Source organism: Furipterus horrens, unplaced genomic scaffold (genome assembly GCF_987537825.1).
Source record: "Furipterus horrens unplaced genomic scaffold, mFurHor1.1.pri manual_scaffold_1, whole genome shotgun sequence".
Lineage (NCBI taxonomy): Eukaryota > Metazoa > Chordata > Mammalia > Chiroptera > Furipteridae > Furipterus > Furipterus horrens.
This window is the reverse complement of record NW_028327171.1, coordinates 161,962,548-161,985,032: the sequence shown is the minus strand read 5'-3', so window position 1 is coordinate 161,985,032 and position 22,485 is coordinate 161,962,548. Positions and strand designations below refer to the sequence as shown.

The window sequence follows — 22,485 nt, the reverse complement described above, 5'->3', positions numbered from 1 at the left end:
CTGTTGAATTTTGAAGGTTGTATATTCAGTTTGAAAGTCCTTCAGGTAGGGACTCTGGATATTAGTAATTTCTTCAATGCATAGAATTTTATTATGCATAATGCCAACACCCACAAAATTGTTTATTTTAAAATACTTTTATGTGGAATTGAAGAGATAGCTAAAAAGTTTCTTGAAATACACACACTCACACATACATGTGTTATGTATTTATCATATATTTCTTCTCTGCTAAAGAATTATAGTATTTTTAAATGAATATAAATCTAACACTGTTTTTACTATTCTTTTTGGCCCCTACTCTTCATAAGAGTCCAAAATATTAGCCAAATCATCAAAAAGATATTCAATAATTTTATTTCTTATAACCCTTTCTACTGTGTTTATTATTTAGCAATAAAATGCCCAGTAACACAAGTAGCAGATGAAATGAAATACCAGCATGCCGTTTAACATAACACAGGTTACCTCATCAGAAGAAATTGAGTCAATAATTATTATATGTGATACATATACTTTATATATGCACATTACATTAAGTATGGAGAGTCATGTGCCTATACATAAGTAATCCTTTAAATAGGGTTTATGTATAGCTATATTGCACCTAATAAAATGCATTTCAGCTCTGGCTGGTGTGGCTCAGTGAATTGAGCTCTGGCCTGGGAACCAAAGGGTGACAGGTTTGATTTCCAGTCAGGTCCCCAGTTGGGGTCACATGAGAGGCAACCACACATTGATGTTTCTCTCCCTTTCTTTCTCTCTCCTATACCTTCACTCTATCTAAAAAAAAAAGAGAATTTTATTTTTATATTAGTACATTTTCAATCTGTCTTAATAATCTGAGGAAAGATCTAGACAATGATTCTGGTTTTAACTAGATTTCTTTTCCTTTTTTTTTTTTACCTTGGAGGTCAAGACATCTTTATGACAGAAGAACAGAAGAAATATTATAATGCAATGAAAAAGCTGGGATCTAAGAAACCACAAAAGCCAATACCTCGGCCAGGGGTAAAAAAACAAACAAACAAACAAAAAAAAAAAAAAAAAAATATATATATATATATATATGTGTATATATATATATATATCTTTAGCATGTAAATTTCCAAATTATTTTTAATTCACCTTTAATATATAACTATTTCTTATATGTGAATATTTAGAATGGATTTTGAAAATTTTTTGAAAAAAAATTCTAATATTTTGAGCAAAAGTCCTTATAAAATTAAATATATGTATTTGAACACTGTATTAGTTCTTAATATTCCTTCTTACTTTTTGCTCTATAAAAATGAAAAATAATTATATATGCATTTGCTTTTATATTAGCTGCACAACTTATTGCTCAATGGCCTGTAGAATACCAGAATAAATGTACTTTTAATTAAATATAACATACTATGGTGGATAAACTTAAAAGTCAATGTTAGTATACAATTCTAACTGAATGCTGGTCTGATACACTGAAAAATAATGAAAGGTTTTATTTACTCTGACTTTGATTTAACCTTAGTTATATTTCTTATAGAAAGTACAAACCTATGACCAGGGATAATTTATGCACATTTTCAAGACAGATACCTTAAAATATTTTTACTAATATAATGATTAGTCGACACTACTTGCCAAATTTACTCTACATTCCATATTATCCTTGTTTATTTGCAGAATGAATTTCAAGGATGTATATTTGACCTAGTAACAAACCAAGCTTTTGATATCAGCATTATGGTTCTTATCTGCCTCAACATGGTAACAATGATGGTAGAAAAAGAGAAACAAAGTAGTTACATGAATGATGTCTTATATTGGATAAATGTAGTTTTTATTATCCTTTTCACTGGAGAATGTGTGCTGAAACTGATCTCCCTCAGACACTACTACTTTACCATAGGATGGAACGTTTTTGATTTTGTGATTGTGATTGTCTCCATTGTAGGTAAGACCGTTTATTAATCATATTTTCATTTTGAATTGAAACTAAACTACACATGCTCAGAGAAGTTTCCTATTTCTTGAATATAAATTTACTTTTGATTAGGTTTGTAAAATGAAAGAATGTTAAAAACAAAACTATACAAGATAAAAACCTTTGTGTCAGAATTGTTTGGTTCACGCTACAGTCCTCAGAGCCTCAAGTTTTCTATTTGTTGGCAGCACATAGTACCACTTGAATCAGTATTTGATTTCTAAGATTACCTTTCACAATGGTAGCAACTGCACGAAATATAGGTATGTCTTAGAAGACCAATGCAGAATCTGAAATCACTTCCAGTTTTACCACATATGAGCACTGCCCTTTGCTTAAAGGTAATCATTGATAGCCAGAATATTGCTGACTCTTCATGAAAATTCTTCCTGAATTCAAAGTAAAGTTAGGGTCTTAACAAATGCCATCTTTAATTCTTGTGGCTTTTTACTTAGCAAATCTATAGGATATAATCATTTCTCAACCAAACCTAGTCATGTCTTTGAATCACAGTACATGATTTTATACTCCCTTCTCTTTTCATAGCCATAGCTGTTTTTGTATTAATTCAATTTTTTTTAAAGATTTTATGTATTTATATTTAGAGAGGAGAAGGAAGGGAAAAAGAGAGACAGAGAAACATCAGTGTATGGTTGCCTCTTGCGCGCCCTCATCTGGGGACCTGGCCCGCAACCCAGGCACATGCCCTGACTGGGAATCAAACTGGCGACCCTTTGGTTCGAAGGCTGGTGCTTGATCCACTGAGCCACACCAGCCAGGGCTCATTTGCTTTTTAAAAATTATCTGTACCTTCCTTGCCCAGAATTTTAGGATTGCATTTATTTTAGAATTACAAATTTTAGACAGGAAGAAATTTTAGAGATCATAAATTGGAACCAACACAAAATTCTTCACTGTGTGGTTATTTTGATAGAATATAACTATAAGAAATTATTTAGGTGTCATTTGTATGGAAATATTTTTATTACACAATTGACTAAAATACATTACAAAAAAAATGCTTATGTGACATGATTACATTTGTGTGTGTGTATGTATATGTGTGCTTATATAGAAAACTATCTGAAGTATTACTCAACAAAATATTAACAATACTTATGGTTGGTGATACTTCAGGAGATTTATATTTCCTTTGTAGCATTTTACAGTATTGCTTGAATTTTCTATATGAGTAGGTATTACTCTTATAATTAAGAAAGTTATTGTGGAGGGAGAAAATCAATGTCCACAAACTTAGTGAAGGAGGGGAAATGTCACAATGGTAAGTCTAATCGTTTTCCTTTGGTTATTTTGAAATCTTTCAATTAAATGGCAGTCCTGAAATCATAAGAGATAAGCTGGCAGATAAAACTATTGAGTTGAGCTTTTCGGTAGCATGGAAATTTAAATACTGCCTATTTATTCCTTTCCTCCTCACCAGGTATGTTTCTGGCTGAGCTGATAGAAAAATATTTTGTGTCCCCTACCCTGTTCCGAGTGATCCGACTTGCCAGAATTGGCCGAATCCTGCGGCTGATCAAAGGGGCAAAGGGGATCCGCACCCTGCTCTTTGCTCTGATGATGTCCCTTCCTGCATTGTTTAACATCGGCCTCCTGCTCTTCCTGGTCATGTTCATCTACGCCATCTTTGGAATGTCTAACTTTGCCTATGTTAAAAAGGATGCTGGAATTGATGACATGTTCAACTTTGAAACCTTTGGCAACAGCATGATCTGCCTGTTCCAGATTACCACCTCTGCTGGCTGGGATGGACTGCTAGCACCTATTCTTAATAGTGGGCCTCCAGACTGTGACCCTGATAAAGAGCACCCTGGAAACCAAGCTAAAGGAGACTGTGGGAACCCATCTGTTGGGATTTTCTATTTTGTCAGTTACATCATCATATCATTTCTGGTTGTGGTGAACATGTACATCGCTGTCATCCTGGAGAACTTCAGTGTTGCTACTGAAGAAAGTACTGAACCCCTGAGTGAGGATGACTTTGAGTTGTTCTACAAGGTTTGGGAGAAGTTTGATCCTGATGCGACCCAGTTTATAGAATATAGAAAACTCTCTGATTTTGCAGCTGCCCTGGATCCTCCTCTTCTCATAGCAAAACCAAACCAAGTCCAGCTCATTGCCATGGATCTGCCCATGGTCAATGGCGACCGAATTCATTGTCTTGACATCTTATTTGCTTTTACAAAACGTGTTTTGGGTGAAGGTGGAGAGATGGACTCTCTCCGTTCACAGATGGAAGAAAGGTTCATGTCCGCAAATCCTTCTAAAATGTCCTATGAACCCATCACAACTACACTAAAACGAAAACAAGAGGATGTGTCTGCTACTGTCATTCAGCGTGCTTACAGGCGTCACCGCTTAAGGCAAAATGTCAGAAACATGTCAAGTATGTACATAAAAGATGGAGACAGAGATGATGACTTGCCCCATAAAGAAGATATGGTTTTGGATAATGTTAATGAGAACTTGAGTCCAGAAAAAACAGATGCAACCTCATCTGCCATCTCTCCACCTTCGTATGATAGCGTAACAAAACCAGGCAAAGAGAAATATGAAAAAGACAAAACAGAAAAGGAAGACAAAGGGAAAGATGGCATGGAAAACAAAAAATAGTGCCTCATGTTTACGACACTGTTTACAGCCTGCTAAGGTGATGTATTTATGTTAATAAGACTCTTTTAAGGAGGTCTATGCCAAAACTTTTTATCAAAATATTCTCAAAGTCAGTGCAGTCACTAGCTCTGATCCACTAAGACAGGTGGACACATTAGCAAATGGCTGTTTTTTGCACTGGTAAATGATCCTGTAAGATTGTGAGAGTAACTCTGTAGGGATTATTGGTTACAGCAAACAAAGGTCATTTAATTTTATTTGCTTTTAATAAATCACAAGACCGTGTAGAAAATGTTCACAACTGCATTGTCATCTTTTCACAGGATTGTAAACATTCATGTTTCCCATGTATATACAAAGACACACACATATATATTTATCATCTGGATATCTACAAAAGTGTTTTGCTTTGGCTTTCCCATGAAATGCCCTGATAGAAGAAATGGACATTAGTAATGAATGTTTAGTTCCAACATTTTGGTGTTAGTGAGCAAAACTCTTTTATCCAAGTACAAAAGTCATTCTATATTTTGAGTGCTTAAATTTATTCTGTATTGCATCAGAACTAATTTATATGTGCCTATAAAATGCTATGGAATTAAAAACATATGTAGGCTATTCATTCCAACAAATACTTTTTATTTATCTTGACTAATATAACACCTAGAATTAAGATTTACCTTTATTGTTCTTTATAGCTTGCCTTTTTAATATACTTCTTAGTTCATTCAACTTCAGAATATGAAAAATTATTCTAAATATGTATCACATCCCTCAAAAGAAAGAAGATAATTTAAAAAGAAACAACTAATGAAAGTTTTATTCACTATTATTTATATAATCTAACACTAGACTATGCTGCCCCAAAATACCAACTTTTAATCTTCTTGTCACATTTTTCTGCTTTCTCATACAGTATTTTTAGACATCCTTCAGTGCTAAGTAAAGTAATATTTCCCTTCAATGAAGTATTTTCTGATATGCAGGTAGCTATTTAACACCATTGTACATATTTGAGCAGATCATGACCTGAGCATAGTATTTACTACATCAATTGTACACCATCCTAACTGTGTATGGCAAGCTTTCAAATCATAATATATGACAGACTTTCAATTCAAACTTATCCTTAGAATGAATGAAAAAGCATTCAACTGGGATTCTTGCCAACTTGCTTTCTTGCCACTTAATTTACTTTCCTAATCTGTGCAAACAATCCTTGTAGACTGCTATTCTTTCATCTAAAAATGAGAAGGATGCCACTTTCTACTTAAAATTCCATGACTATGAGACATATTATGCACCAATCAATAAAGTATCCTAAGCTTATACTTAACAAAGCACATATTCATTTTGATTTAGCTGGTGTCCTCCTACCAAGGATTATAAATCTAGTTTTTAAAAAATTATTGTTATGGCTTGAAAAGAGGGACCATGATACAGTTTTTCCTTAGTTTACTTCAGGAATATGAGGTCTTTTTCCTATCAAGTTGTACACGTGCAGGCAAAAATTTGAACTATATAAGGAGAAAGTAGTTTCATTTAGATATGGGAGTTTTCAATGCAACCATCTAGAAGATATGCCATTCATTTGCTTTTTTAACTTAAAAAATAATATGAATTATATTTCTATAACAAGCCCTTGAATACATTTTTGATTGTTCTGGCTAGTTAAAAATAAAGGAGATTTAAACATACCTATAGAGATGAAGAGGTATGTATAGAGAATGAGAGATAGGAAGAGAGACTAAGAAACATAGATATGAGAATGTCACACAAAAACAAAGAGGTATTTCCACAGAACTTCCTAGCTAGAAATTTTTAAATTGTGATGTATTTTACAGCATCAGTGAAGAGATTATCACATGTAGGCATTTGTCCTAAGGTACATATGAAATTAGATCTAGGGCCAAAGATTCTTTACACATATGTTCAATCATTTATCTTTAATTATTTGAGCCACTTTTCAATTTAATATAAAAGATACCATGCAGTGTATTCCTAGACTCTGTAAGGCATTGCATCACATACTTACTAAGCCTGTTGAAAATACATTTTGACAGTTTAATTAGGGAACCATACAAAATATATAATATTTGTAAGATTTTTTTAATACATTAAATTAAGTAATTAATATCACCTTTAATTTGAATTGTCTATCCTGGTTATTTTAAACATATATAAATATAACTGCATTTTGCATATTTACAGACTATAATATGAAAAGATATGTGATGGGCAAGTTTATGTGTAACTTACTATAAATGTTTATGCATTTCCTAATTTCTGTGTAAAAACAAAAATATTGGCAACTGATTCCTCATCACAGTTTCTTCTTAGCATTTCAAAAATATAAATATAAAGTTTTTTCTCCTGTTTCATGATGAACTATAATTTTTTTTAAATATACTTGGGTTTTGTACATATACATATTTTCCCAGGAATGTCTAGTTTTGACTTTTTATCAATTAAGAACAATATTTAGATCCAAGAGCTCATTTAGTACAGTATAAGCTTGAATAAAAATTAGGCTTCTCTTTTCATGTAGGTTATGCTTTTGTACTGATTCTGAGCTATCACCCTCCAGAAGGCATTGTCATATTAATACCTAAATCACATAATCACTGAACTCATTTCACCTAATGATGTAGAATGGCAGTAACACTGTAAATTTTAAGTTAGAATAAAATGGAAGCAAAAAGATTGGACCATGAGTATACACATATAATTTGAATAAAAACGGGAGAATTTCATTTTACTTTTTGATTGTTGCATCATTTCCAGAAGATAATGTGACTTGTGGGCCAATTATAAAATGCTGATTGTTAAACCTGAACCCAAAATGTTCAGCATGATTTCATAGAATTTTGATAGCTTTATTAAAAAGATAAAATGCATATGTAAATAAAGCAGTTCTGAATAGACATTTTGGAGAAATGTTAATGAAAGTAATGTAATGAGGGCCAGCTAAGTTAGTTAGAATGGCCAAGTAATTGGTCTGGGTTTAGGAGCTATGTATAGAGATCACCAAATTTTCAAAATATTGGTGGTTTATTATGTCATGTTCTTGAAGGGAACAAGAATTGCTTCACAAAAACAAATGTATAACCATGAATATAACAATACTATTTACATAGAAGTCTACAAATTTTATACATCTATGAATGCTCACATTTGAGTTTGTCATCTATTATACTGCAGTTATATTTGGGACATACACACTGTAATAGAATCTATAAATAAAAGTCATCAGAAAAAAAAATCATGTTTGCATGTCTTTTCTGTTTCCATGAGAATCTTTCAGGAGATTAAATTCAGTGTTTCCCTAAATAAGTTACAGCTCCTGATTGCTTTTTTAAAAAACTGAAAGATGAACAATTTCAAATGTCCTCCATAAGAAGTCTTCCAGGATAAGTAAGATGGGACTAAAGAATATAGAGTTCCAAAGCAATTCACCGAAATCCATGACAGAGTTTGTGCCAAAGGGAAAAGAATTGACACAGAAAGTGAAAATACACAAACATTCAGCCACAGTCAAGAGTACACGTGTGTGTGTGTAATAGCATTGAGAGATGACAGTATGGCATACATAGTGGCAAAGGGCCTGGGCTCAAGAACCAGAACTGTATTTAGATCCCAGTAAAGCCATGACTCTTGGAGTTTGCTGAATATGTTGTTTAACCAATACACACCTCAGTTTTCTCATCTACAAAATGAGGATAATAATTCTTCATCATAATATGGTCATAAGTATAGAATGAAAAAATCCACATGAAGCCACTAGAACAATATCTGACAACACAGAATCAAGAGTTTATATTAGCAATAGTACTTAGGGTAGCTGTCAATTTGCCACTTAAAAACATAGTTGCCCTAGCTACCTCTCTGTCACACAGGAACACAATACACTCTCCACTAGTGTTCAATATAACAGTATGTTCTCTGTTTTATATGGCTTTGTGTAAATATGGTACTCCAGAGAGTCTCATCCACCCTTTTCATATATGTCATAAACATGTAGTGATGTGACATATACACCAAAATATTTCAAAATTGAGCTATTTTGATCATTGTGAATTTAAACAAGCTAAAATGAGGATGCATGCACATTTACAAGGGTTTAGCTTATTCCATGAAAAAAAATTTGAGGTTGTTATTCCCATATTTAGCTAAATAATGATCCAAATTCTCCTTTATTTGAGTAGGAGACAAAAACTACAATATGTTAATTATTATAAATAGCAGAGAGTAATATTATAGTGATGTTATCATACACTATGAATCATGTATATATTAAATGTACTAGGTGGTTTTATTATCATATATTCTATTACCTGTGTTATATATTATTTTATGATAGTTGGAAAGACAGTACCAGGATGCTCCACTCTCAAAAGCTTCATAATTTTTGGTCATAACTAAAGACATGACTTTTTGCATTTTCTTTTACTGCAAATTTTTATAATTCTAGACATAATCTAATCATTCAATTTAATAATTTATTTGTTGTTTTGCCAAAGAAAAGCCACACAGGAGCTAACATTTTGTTCCTAGTAGTTTTTTTACTTCTCACTCCTATAAATGGATGATTTTTAAATATATTATATTGATAATGCTATTACAGTTGTCCCAGATTTTACCCCTTTGGCCCCCTCCACCTGGTACCCCACTTCCCTCCAACAGTCCCCCACTCAGTTCATGTCCACGGGTCATGTATATAAGTTCTGGCTTCTCCCTTTCCTATACTATTCTTAACATCCCCCTGTCTATATTGTTCCTACCAATTATGTTTCTTAGTCCCTGCACCATTTCTCCCATTCTCCCTCTCCCCCTTCCTCCTTGCTGATAACCCTACAAATGATCCCCATACCTATGATTCTGTTCCTATTCTAGTTTGTTGCTTAGTTTGTTTTTGTAGATTCAGTTGTTGATAGTTGTGAATTTGTTATATTTTTAATGTTCATGGTTTTGATCATTTTATTTTTCTTAAGTCCCTTTAACATTTCAAGTAGGAATGGCTTGGTGATGATGAACCCCTTTAGCTTTAACTTGTCTGGGAAGCACTCTATTTGCCCTTCCATTCTAAATGATAGCTTTGCTGGACAGAGTAATCTTGGTTGTTGGTCCTTGCTTTTTATCACTTTAAATACCTCTTGCCAGCCCCTTCTTGCCTGCAAAGTTTCTTTTGAGAAATCACCAGATAGTCTTATGGGAACTCCTTGGCAGCTAACTCTCTGCTTTTCTCTTGCTACTTTTAAGATTCTCTCTTTATCTTTAACCTTTGTCATTTTAATTATGATATATCTTGGTGTGGCCCTCTTTGGTTCCAACTGGTTTGGGACTCTGTGCTTCTAGACTTGTATGTCTATTTCCTTTGCCAAATTAGGGAAGTTTTCTTTCCTTATATTTTCACATAAGTTTTCAATTTCTTGCTCTTCCTCTTCTCTTTCTGGCCCCCCTTTGATTTGGATGTTGGTATGATTAAAGTTGTCCCAGAGGTTCCTAAGCCTATACTCATTTTTTTTGAATTCTTGTTTCTTCTCTCTGTTCTGGTTAAATGTTTATCTCTGCCTTATGTTCCAAATTGTTGATTTGAACCTAAGTTTCCTTCCCTTCACTGTTGGTTCCCTCTGTATTTTTCTTTATTTCACTTAGTGTAACCTTCATTTCTTCCTTTATATTGTTGCCATACTCAATGAGTTCTCTGAGCATCCTGATCAGCAGTCTTTTGACTGCATCTGATAGGTTGGCTATCTCTGTTACATTTAGTTCTTTTTCTGGGGTTTTGTTCTGTTCTTTCATCTGAGCCATATTTCTTTGTCTTTTCAATTTGGCAGCCTCCCTGTGTTTGTTTCTGTGTATTAGGTAGAGCTGCTTTGACTCCCTGTCTTAGCACACCTGTTAAGTTGTATGGGGTGGAGCCTTAGGTATTATCCAGGGCAGGGTGACCCACTTCCCTGCTTTGTGACTCTGTGTGTGGTGGCGGGGTGCTCAGAGAGGGGACAATGCTGCTGCCTGGCTTCTGGATGTTTGCCTGGCACTTGCCTCATTTGCAGTCGCTTTACCCGCTTTCTGTATATGGCTGGCACCCTTCCAGCTGCTGTCTGGGTGGTGAAAACCAGAGAGGGTTGGTTTGTGTATGTTCAAAGGCCATGCAGACCCTTTAAGTGGTGAAAATCGGGCAGGTTCTTCTGCTTCCCCAACCCCCATGAGTTTTTACAGCCAGAGGTAATGGGGATTTATCTTCCCAGTGCTGCAATGCTGGGCCCTATGGTCTAGCCTAGGGCTGGCACCACTCACTCTCAAGGTATCTCCCCCAATTTTTATCGACCATACATGAATATAGGACCATCTGTCCAGCCACCACCGCCTCTGCCTCTCCATGCCACACCATAGCTCTGCCCATATCTGTGACTCCACCCCTCCTAGCCATCTGGATGAATGTGGCTTCTTTAAATCCTTGGTTGTCTGGCTTCCATACAGATCAATTTTCTGATGGTTCTGGGCATTATTTATTTTGCAATCTGGATGTAATTCTTTAATGGTTGCTCCAGGAGGTGAGGCATGTCAACCTATGCCTCCATCTTGACCAGAAGTCTTCATGCAAGTATATTTTAACATGTAGCAGAAGCCACTGGAGTCATAAATTATCAGAAGTTAAGTGGCAATTGGGGAAATTGCTGGAGTCTGACTATGTACTAGCTGGTTTTTTTTTTTTGAAATTCAAAATAGTCATTTCATTTTCACAGTTCAGGCCACAGATGTAAAGATAAAAGGTTAAAATTTGTAATTAAAATAAAAACTTGTGCTTCTATTTGAGGTTAGGACATTATTATTATCCTTCATGTTCTCAATATTAGAATTTAAGAACTAATTTTGCAATAAAATTTTATGAATGAGTAATGGACACCAAATCTCTACAGAATTTTTTTCTTAAAAATCCCATAAGGTTCACAACTATCAAACTTCTAAATGTGAAAATTTAATTTGGCTCCCTTTAAGAAATTAGTAAAATTAGAATTGTCTTGTAATCTACTTAAACAACACAGCACAGCTTGATATGTTGGTTCTAATTGGTGCCCTCAATCCTTTATCAGCTCTGATGATAAAGAATTGGGAGGAAACAAATGAGGAAAGAATTCCTCTGTGCTTTGTTTTCCTACCTAATATATTTCCCTTCCCATACTCATCTTAGGCCAGTCATTTCATTTTCATCCTAAATTCAGAACCAGGATTGTTAACTAGTTTAGAGTCACCTAATATTGCCCTGACTCTTGCAACAAAAAGAAAAGATATGTTTTTCTCTGAAGTACACATCATTTTTTAAATTTATTTTATTTTATTAATTATGCTGTTACGGTTGTCCCAATTTCTTTTCCCTCTACTCCCCTCCACCCTGTGACCATCCCTCCCTCCAGATGTCCCCCCCACCTTAGTCCATGCCCATTGGTTGTGCATATAGTTCTTCTCAACATCTTCCTGTTTACTCCACTCCCTTCTACTATGCTTCTTAATTCCTGCATCATCTCCCTCCCTTTTCCCCCCTCCCCCTCCCTGCTGACCTCCCCCCAATATGTTCCCCGTACCTATAATTCTTTTTCCCCTCTTGTTGCCTACTTAGTTTGCCTTTGTTTCAATTCCCTAGCTTCTGTTGTTGGTTGTTGTGATACAGTTTTCATTTTAATGTTCATAGTTTTGATCCTCCTTCTTCTAAACAAGTCCCTTTAACATCTCATATAATAGTGGTTTGGATCTAACAAACTCCTTCAGTTTTACTTTGTCCTGGAAACACTTTCTCTGCTCTTCTATCCTGAATGACAGCTTCGCCGGATAGAGTAATCATGGTTGTAGGTTTTGATTTTCATTGCTTTGAATATTTCTTGCCAGTCCCTTCTTGCCTATAAAGTCTCCCTTGGGAAATCTGCTGATAGTCTAATTGAGACCCCTTTGTACATAATTCTTCCCTTCTCTCTTGCTGCTTTTAAGTTTCTCTCTTTATCTTTAATTTTTGACATTTTGATGATAATGTGTCTTGGTGTGGTCCTCCTGGGTCCAGCCTATCCAGAACTCTCTGTGCTTCCTGGACCTGTAAGTTCATTTCCTTCCCCAAGTTAGAGAAGTTCTGCTTCATTATTTTTTCACATAATTTTTCAATTTCTAGTTCTTCTTCTTCACCCTCTGGCAATCCTATAATTCGAATGTTCATTCACTTATAGCTGTCCCAGAGGTTTCTGAGCCTCTCCTCATATTCCTCACTTTTTGTTTCCTCTTTCTGCACTGGTTGACTGTTTGTTCCCTCCCTATGTTCCGATTTGTTGATTTGATCCATGGCTTTCCCTTCCTCACCCCTTGTCCTGTATGTATTTTTGTTCATTTCAGCAAGACTAGCCTTCATTCCTTCCCTGTCTTGATTCAGCCCCACTGTTAGGTCTGTAAGGTGCCTTATGACTATAGCTCTAACTGAGCCTCAAAAAAGATTCACTATTTGTTCATCAGTTAAGGCTTTTATTTGTTTTTTTCATTAGCTGTGTGATTGGTATTTCAATCATTAATTCTGCCATTCTGACCATTTTGTTTATCTTTTCTTCTTGGGCAGGGAGCTGTCACACTTCCTACACTATACTGGGTGGAGCCCCATGTGCTGGTCACAACCTGGTGACCTTTCTCACCACACTATGGCGCTTTGCATAGGGACGGGGGTCCAAGATGGATTCCTGCTGTTACTCTCTGCTGAGGAACCGGGAGCCTCCTCCTCCTCCTCCGTCCCCACGCCCTCCCAGCCTCACAGTCCAAGACAATGGGGTCTGCCTTCACCGGCATTGTAATCGTGAGCCAATGGGTCTGGTCTGTACTCAGGGCCGGCTCCCAGGCACTTCTCTCCTCCCCCCAAATATGGGTGTCTGCTTACCGGGTCCTGCTGTTCGCTGCTGTAGCTGCCGCCTTCAGCACAGTTTGATCTTTCAGCCATGGTTTCACCCTTCCTACCCGTCCGGATGAGCACCACTTGTTTATGACTTCATATGTTGGACTTCCATGTAGCTTTATTTTCTGGAACTTCTTGTTATTTTTGGTTTTGCAGTAGTTGTAGTCCTTCTTAGTTGTGGAGGGAGACAGAGCGTGTCGGTCTAGGCCTCCATCTTGACCAGAAGTCCCTCATTCATTTTTTTAGATACAAAACGGTCTGCCTTCTGACCTGGAGTCTGCACGATCCTTCCCCATGTGGGAAGGCCACCCTCCCCTCCACACCCCCACTCTTATTAGGGTTTTCTGGACCCAAGGGTAGGTAGGACGACGACCATGTCCAGCTTGAAGCAGCTAGAGGAGCTTGAGACCTTCGCCCATTGTCCTTTACAAGATTACAAAGGGTCCTAATATTTGAGAGGGGGTGGGATAGTTAATTTTTACGAACCAGGGGTATGGACTTGGGGGGGATTGCTGGGGGAGGGGGGATCTGGGGGGAGGGGAACAAGGGGGAGAAAATTGGAACTGTTGTAACAATATAATCAATAAAAAACATTAAAAAAAAGTTTTTAATATAAAAAAAAAACAAAACAAAACAAAACAAAAAAACGGTCTGCCTTCTACAAACCACAGCCAGAATATCACCTAGAGCTAGGTTATGGGCAGAAAGGCATCTGAGAGGGAGCCAAGGCGAACAAGAAAAGTGATCACAACCTCTATCAGAAATCTGAAGAAAAACTGCAGACAAGAAGTGCATGTTTACAGGAAAGCATATTTTAATATTTTCCTTTTAAATAAAGTTACCATTCACTAATTCTCATGCCTAGTACTAGAAGTGGCATGATTAGCTTAGTCTAAAAAGGCCAGTGCTTGTATAGAAAAACAAAGCCCTTTGATCTACACAAAGCTGAGGTATCACATGGCAGCTTAAAATGGCAGCCTCTGGCATTTTTTTCCATATCAGCACTTCTTCCTGTCCAGTTATTTCCTCCCAGGGTATTTTTTTTTTCTCCCTCATTTCTGTCATCTGGGGAGCTAAAACCTTCAAAACTAATCTCTTCCTCTTTATAAGCTCAATAAAGCAAATTAGACATGACTTTAAAAGCATTTAAATCTAAGCTGTTTTACAGATTGCAATACCATCTTATGCCTTTAAGAATTGCCAATAAATGTAAATATACAAACATATACATAGTAGTGTCATATTATATAACATGAGTTTATATCTTTCACTAACAATGTGACTGTGAACTTGAATGATGCACTATATTTGCTGAGCCTCCATTTCCTTATCTAATAAGAGTCTGGCACCCAGTAGTTTCAAAATACATAAAGTAGGAACTTTAAAGGGCAATAATTTATTATGCATTTTTGAAGTACCTCTCAATCTAGGATACAAGCCACATTGCATGATTCATGAGAAGTATGTTAAGACTTAATATGACCATAAACCATCTTATAAAATTTACCTTTCCAGTACATAGTGGGATAAATGTTATAGGAATGGAAATGTAAAAAGTCAAATTAAATATCTTATTGTGGAACATGTGCTTGTTTTTCCCACCTATTTTTTAAATTGGGCTTTCAGGACATCAATGGAAATGTCAAAGTAAGAACTCCTGAAAATCTACTTTACAAAAAAAGAATAAGGATACTGGCAGAAACTGTCAAAAGCAATGTTTCAGAGCTCTGGAAATTAACCAAAGGAGAATTTTTTCAAGAAAATCAATGGCTGAATCCCTGTAAGAATATTAATTTCCACAGTAGCTTTGCAAACTAACAGTCCCACAATCACAGTAAAAACCTGCAGCCTAAAAGCCACTAGAAGGGACAGAATGGGTTTGGAGCTTCCCAAAAGCCCTGTTTCCAGAAAATAGTTTGTCAATTCCCTGGACAACCCACTTGCAAAGCTGTCTGTATTTGGCCTGACTTGGAGCGCAACCAGAGCAAATAGCTTCTTCCCTGATATTGTTTGTAATTATTTAACATTGCAGTTACCTGAGACAATGATATAGTTGGAGTAAACAAGATTATCAAAAAATGTAAAAGGAAAAGCTGTCGACTGGACTGAGATGTTCATAATGGACTTTGTAAGGCTACAATATATTTCTGGGAATCTACAAACCACATGCACATGCTGTGAGCTTCTGGGGGCCCTGAGTAGCCCAGGGCTGTGCACATGTCCCGAGTTCTCACCTCTGGCTGACACTAAGTTTCTCCATGAGCAGGAAGTAAAGGTTAGGACGAAGTTGTAAACTGCCTGGCTGCATCTTAAAGGAATGTCCCAACAAGCAAACAGATGTCCTCAACAAAGGCTGATAGATTTAATGGTCTAAGGCCTCCAAAGAAATTCTTACCAATAATTAGCTGACCACTGACCTAATTGAGCAGAGACTTCAGTGTCCACAGATGACAAAGAATACAGACTTTACTGATTTAGTCTAGGAAAGTCACCAAACAAGCAAGTAGCAGTAGCCCCCACCACAACAAAAAGCAATAATGACCTACATAGGGAAGTGGGGAGAATATGACCTTAAGATTAACAGGTAATGATTTCTTATTAGAAACCATGGAGGACAGAGGCAGGGGGAAAACATAGTCAAAGTATTAAAAGAAAGACCGAAACAAGATTTCTCTAGAAAAACTCACCTTCAAAAATTAAGAAGAAGTTAAGATATTCTCATAAAACAAAACTAAAAGAATTTGTTGTGAGCATACCTACCCTACAAGAATTACTGAAGGGAGTTCTTAGGCTAAAATGAACACTAGACAGTAACTCAAATTCACATGAAGAACTAAAGAGCGCCAATAAATGTAACTAAATCAGTAAATGAGAAAATATAAATTACTATTTATTGTTTGTAATTTCTCTTTTTCTCCTATATGTTTTAAAAGACAAATAAAGCAATAATTTTGAGTCTGTGTTGATGGGCATATAATGTGAAAGGATATAATTTGTAAGAGCACAAGGAATGGGGAGGGAAAGGAGACATGTAAAAGCAAAGATTTTGTAAACTATTGAAATTAAATCAGTATTAAACCAAACTAGATTGTCTTAAATTAAAATGTTGATTGTATTCCCCAGGGCAACCAATAAAAAGTCACTAAAGAAATAATAAAAGAAATGACAAGGGAATTAAAATAGAACACTAGAAAACATCTGTTTAACACAAAAGAGGGCAGTAAGGGAGGGATAGAAGGAGGAAAAAGGATATAAGACATGTAGAAAACAAAAATATGGCAAACAGAAATGCTACGTTGTCAATGCATTGGAATGTCAGTCACTTTTGTTTTTGAGTTACTAATTAGAGAACTGGAAATGAAGACACCAGCAAAATATCACCAGACCACCATCAGAATGGCGACAATTAAAGCTCAGGTGGTTCAGCCACAGTGTGATCTTACTGTTCTGTCCTGCTGCTTCTCTGCTTTTGGTTCTTGGGAATTTCCTTTAATACCTGCCAAGCTTTGCCTTGTGTTCAAAAAGATATTTATTTCATTTTATCCAACAGACATTTTTATATCAGGATTTTTTTTTTTTTTCAAGAAACCTGGTCATCTAATTGCTAGGCATTAAATGGCACAAAATGACTTACTGTTTAGGGATCTCCTGCAACTTTGTCTGACAGTCACAAAAACGAAGGTTATTGTAGTGAAACTTGGGCTTCCAAAATAATGTTTTTCTCCATTTCTAAAGCTTTCTAGACTAAACATAGAAATAGCTAAAAAAGCATTGTAGAGAAATAGAAAAAAATAATAATAATAACAATTTACTTAAGGAGACATTAAGCCTGAGGCTTGAGTTAGTAAATTTAGAAAATGTTTTAATTCTTTTCTGCAAGAGTAATTATTTGATCTAATTGATGCGTCATTTTCCTACCACATTATATTATAATTGCCTTTCATTTAACAGCACAAAGCTCTCTGAGAACTTGGATGCACCATAAATGCATTAATCATTTATCTTTGGGGGAAGGACTTAAAATAAAGGATGCAATATGAATAGCTCTCTTTTCTTCAACTTGTGGTAAGCCGACAGGTTTTACTCTTCTTCATTTTTTAGACAACTCATTCTCTTTACAACTTACCTCAGATTAGAAATTAGCCTGATAAATATAGTATCTACCTTGTTCCTCAAATTAAAAAAAAAATCTCAGGGCATTTTTGATTCCTTCCCTTACATAGACATTCAATTCATCATTGAGTACTATTGCTTCCACCTATAAAATCTATCCCAAATCTGCCCATTTCTCTTCATCTCTACCATGTCCACTGAAGTCCTCACCACTATTTTTTTTTTTTTTTTTTTTTTTTGATGCTGAAAATCAAGACTTCTGATTTGAGGTATGGTTACATGCCTCTCAGTCCAGGTGTTTAATGATCCGAGTAGCGAGCTGGACTCGCTGGTGTCGACAGTCTCTGACTGCTCAGGCCTCAGGATCTTAAAGACAGCCTGTGACTTAAAAAGAATCTTACTGAGTACTCCAAGACCAAAGTTTCAAGAGGACAGAGAGTTTGTCTGTCTGACTCACTGCTACCTTCGCCATGCATAGCACAGTACTTTGACATGGCTCTGGGCCATGGTCTTGGACTTCTGTGTGACAGCTTGTGTCCATGGTCCATTGGGGCAAGTACCGTGTTTTTAAGATTTGACCAAAAACAAACTCTAAAGCAAACTTGTAGTAATAATCAATACAATTTTATTTACTGCTATAGGCTTTGTATATGACACCTCTAATAGGTGAGAAGGAACTATTAATATCTTTATAGATAAGTGAACTAAGACTCAGAAAAATTAATTTTTCCATATCACAGAGCCAGTGTTGAGAATTTTAAAACTCCAGTCAATTTGTTGCCAATTTATCCTTGCCATTATGAATCAATGTCTCTAAGTATAGATTTTACATTAACAATGCTACTAACTTGTTTTTAAGAAGAGATTGATGTGTTGCAATTTCAAACTTGGTGATTTGGATTATTAACAAAGAAATTATTATATTTATAATTTGATATTTTTGGTATTTAGATGAATGTAGAATGGCCTTAGAATTTTATCTTTAATAATTTTTTATTTTTCATTTACAGTTGACATATATTAGTTTCAGGTATACAGCGTAATGATTAGACATTCATATAACTTATAAAGCAATCACCCAGATAAGCCTAGTACTCATCTGGCACCATACATAGTTTCTGCAATATTATTTACTGTATTACCCTGGCTGGTTTGGCTCAGTGGATTGAGCGTCGGCCTGCGAGCTAAGTGTCGCTGGTTCGATCTTCCAGTCAGGGCACATCAGAGAAGGAAAACTCTGACTCCAAAAAACCTCCACTGCCTTGCGGAATACCTCTTCAGGGGAAAGGCTAAGGGAGTAAACCCCGACAGAAAATCCGGAGCCAGAGTCCCTAAGGCGGTTTGACGTTGTAGTCAACACCGGCAACTCCTGCGGCGCACCTGAAGCCAAGCTGTATTGACTCTGTCTTTCCCTTGGATCCTTCAGCTGCGAAGAGAGGGGGGGTCTGCTGCATGGGCAACAGCAGACCCTCCATATCACCCTGCCCAGGCTCTGTAGCTTCATCGCAAGATGTCGATTCAACACGGGAGGAGACAGATACCGTGTCACTCCTGAGTCGGACTGCATAGCCATTCTCGGCGGTGCAGATAGACTCTTAAGAAGCTACACCATCGTCTCTCGAGACGGACGGCTGCCGACGACTGAGTACTCGATCTTCCCTGATGTTTATAAGGAAATCAAACAAAACTAAGCACAGATGGTGTTTAACCTTGATTGCTTTCTGTTAAGTGTTTAAGGAACAGTGCATCCATTCCTTAGCCTTAAAAGAATAAGTGATTGGATTTCTGTTTTTCTGTTTTTGAATCTATAGATGATATATAGACTTGTTTATCAGGAAGCATTCTCTTCAGTTAATCCTTTAAGCTTCCTCTGTTGTAAGTTTCAAGTACATTGTAATCATTCCTGGAATGTGCCTGTGAGCTCATTCCTGGACCCTCTCTGTTGATTAGCAAATCTGCAAAATCCAATAAAAGGAAGGTGCTTGCCCTGGTCAGTGCTGACCTGCCTGAGCAAGCGGCAGCCCTCCATCTGTCCCACATTCTGTCTGCTGGAATTACTTGCGTGCCCTCGACCACAAAGTGCTACAACATTTTTTTTTTTGCCTCGAGTGTTGTAGTAGCCACTGAATTGGTCTTTTATCTCCCCTTTTGATTCCTTACAATCGATCCTCCACAGAACAAAGTGATCCTTTGAAACTCTGATTTATATCAAGCCATTCTCCCTATTTACCCCTGGCTGGTTTGGCTCAGTGGATTGAGCGTCGGCCTGCGAGCTAAGTGTCGCTGGTTCGATCTTCCAGTCAGGGCACATCAGAGAAGGAAAACTCTGACTCCAAAAAACCTCCGCTGCCTTGCGGAATACCTCTTCAGGGGAAAGGCTAAGGGAGTAAACCCCGACAGAAAATCCGGAGCCGGAGTCCCTAAGGCGGTTTGACGTTGTAGTCAACACCGGCAACTCCTGCGGCGCACCTGAAGCCAAGCTGTATTGACTCCGTCTTTCCCTTGGACCCTTCAGCTGCGAAGAGAGGGGGAGTCTGCTGCATGGGCAACAGCAGACCCTCCATATCACCCTGCCCAGGCTCTGTAGCTTCAGCTTCACTGGAGAGGACACTCCAGCGTCATCGCAAGATGTCGATTCAACACGGGAGGAGACAGATACCGTGTCACTCCCGAGTCGGACTGCACAGCCATCCTCGGCGGTGCAGGTAGACTCTTAAGAAGCTACACCATCGCCTCTCGAGACGCACGGCTGCCGACGACGACGATTCTCCCTATTGTCCCATTTCCTCTTGAAGTTCTTCAGAACTTTTCATTGTATTTCACATGAAAGGCATACTTGTTAGCATTCCAAAGGGTCTTCCAGGATCTGGCCTCTGCTTTTCTTTACTATCCCAATCACCTTCTTCTAAAACTCAGCACTTCTGCTCCCTTGACTTTCTGTTCTTCAGTCCAGTAAGTTCACTTTTGCCTCAGCGCCTTTGCTCTCCTTCTCCACCTGATTCAGAACACAGCTGCATCGTCTTAAATTTCAGCTCGAGTGTTTCCTCCTTAGAGAGGCTTTGCCTAATCAGCCTATGTAAAGCAACCCCACTACCCTGGTCAGTCTCTACTATGTTAAACATTTATTTTCATCTCCCCATTGACTATTTTCTAATAGTATTATGATTATATCTATTTGCTTGCTTATCTCCTCTCAACTAATAAATGTAACCCTGTGAGGTACAACCTCATTTGGTTTAGCTATCGCCATCCCTAGAAGGCATGATATCCAACAGATGCTCAATATTAAATAGATTACTTCAAAGCTCTGAACTCAGTTTAGCTAGAAAAGGAAAAGCTCTGGTGGATGGACATCGTGAAAAGGTCAGTGTCTGCTAATAGTTTGATGTCGCCTTTTCCACAGGTTGGTGAATTTAACCAAGAAATCATGAGGCTGTAGTAGGAGAGGACAGCAGGGAAGGGAATCCTTTTATTCCTGTCACATCTTTGAGCTATGTTTGGTGATTCTTGTGAGCTTTGTAAGAGAAAAGCTAATGACCTACTAAATCAACCCATCAGGATGTAAATAATCACAAAGGAATGCCTATCAGTGGTGTGCTGGCAAATGTTTAGTAATTGGCTCTCTGGTAGAGAAATGCTATCACTTGTACGTACCTTTTGTCAGTTTCTGTGATGTAAATACCCTCACCACAGCCAGTTTCAAGCCAACAACCCAAAATCATTGAAGGGGGTAGACAGGAGATGGGTACCATCGGCCCTCTCCAGCTGCCCCATGCTGGCTTCAGCACACTGTTGATGTCTACCACGTATCAAGAACAGTATGAGGCATTTTATATTCAGTCTCTCCTGACTCAGAGAAACCCATAAAACCGACTTATTGGACATATGTCAGAGATAAGGAAAGAAACTTAGGTAACTTGCTCAAGGACACGCATCATGAAAGGGATGAAACCTGAGTTCAAATCCAGATCTCTCTGACTCCAGGGACCACATTTTCCCTGTATTTTAGGAAATAATAGTAAAAGAAAAAGTCCATACAAAAACTCAGGAACAAACAAAATAACAAGACTTTCGTAAAATGTCAAGCTGCTTCTTAAGATCATGGCTATTCTCTGACTATCCTGGATGTCTGGCAGATGGTGTGAATTTTATTACCAGCATCAATATATATGGAGTATATAATTAGATAGAATGGGAATCCTGAAATTAGAATATTAATCGACTGCAGCGCACCAACAAATCTTGGAACCCCCCTCTTACTCCTCTTCCTGTTTTCTTTGATGGCTTTGTTTTTATTCCCTTCCTCTAAACATTAATATCCTAAACACCAAGAAGCACAGGTATTGAAGAAAAAGGGGAGTCACTGTCAACCAGGATTTGTGTATTCGTTTTGCAACTGTAGTGAAAAACAAATGAATGGATCAGTTCCCAGGATTAAACTGTCCATAAGGTAATGAAAAAGTTTTATCCCTCTGGAAGACAGTTGCCACCTGCCAGAGGTAAAAGGAGTAGGAGACTAGTCCCGGCCTAGGCCAATGATTCTTAGATATTAGTGCACATTGGAATCACCATCTGGTTTAGTAGCTCTAAGGTGGGCCCCCAAATCTGCAGTTCTAGCAAGTTCCCAGGTGTTGCTGGGGCTTTTCATTCAGTGACCACAGTTGGAGCACTGTGCCGAGTAATTTGTATATTATAGTACATTACAGCTGGGAAGGCACTGGGCTAGAACCCTGCTTCTCAAACTTGACTGCACATTGAAGTCACCCGGGAGCCTTAATATCAATGTCTGGGTCTCACCCTGGAGAGCGTATTTTAATTGGTCTGGGGTGCAGGCTGGATACTG

At 37.2% G+C, this 22,485-nt stretch overlaps 1 protein-coding gene and 1 long non-coding RNA gene across 2 annotated transcripts in view; one reads left to right on the top strand and one right to left on the bottom strand.

Moving 5' to 3' along the window:
* The window catches only part of LOC150022157 (sodium channel protein type 9 subunit alpha), a 90,015-nt gene extending 85,172 nt beyond the window's left edge, over positions 1-4,843 (top strand). Inside the window, exons 24-26 of the mRNA XM_090280454.1 lie at positions 907-1,011; positions 1,672-1,942; positions 3,414-4,843. Of these exons, the coding sequence (XP_090136580.1) occupies positions 907-1,011; positions 1,672-1,942; positions 3,414-4,606 (1,569 nt within the window). The 3' untranslated portion in view covers positions 4,607-4,843. The remainder of the gene's footprint in view (positions 1-906; positions 1,012-1,671; positions 1,943-3,413) is intronic.
* LOC150022156 (uncharacterized) overlaps positions 1-22,485 on the bottom strand; it is a 122,417-nt gene that overhangs the window by 66,129 nt on the left and 33,803 nt on the right. The window lies entirely within an intron of this gene.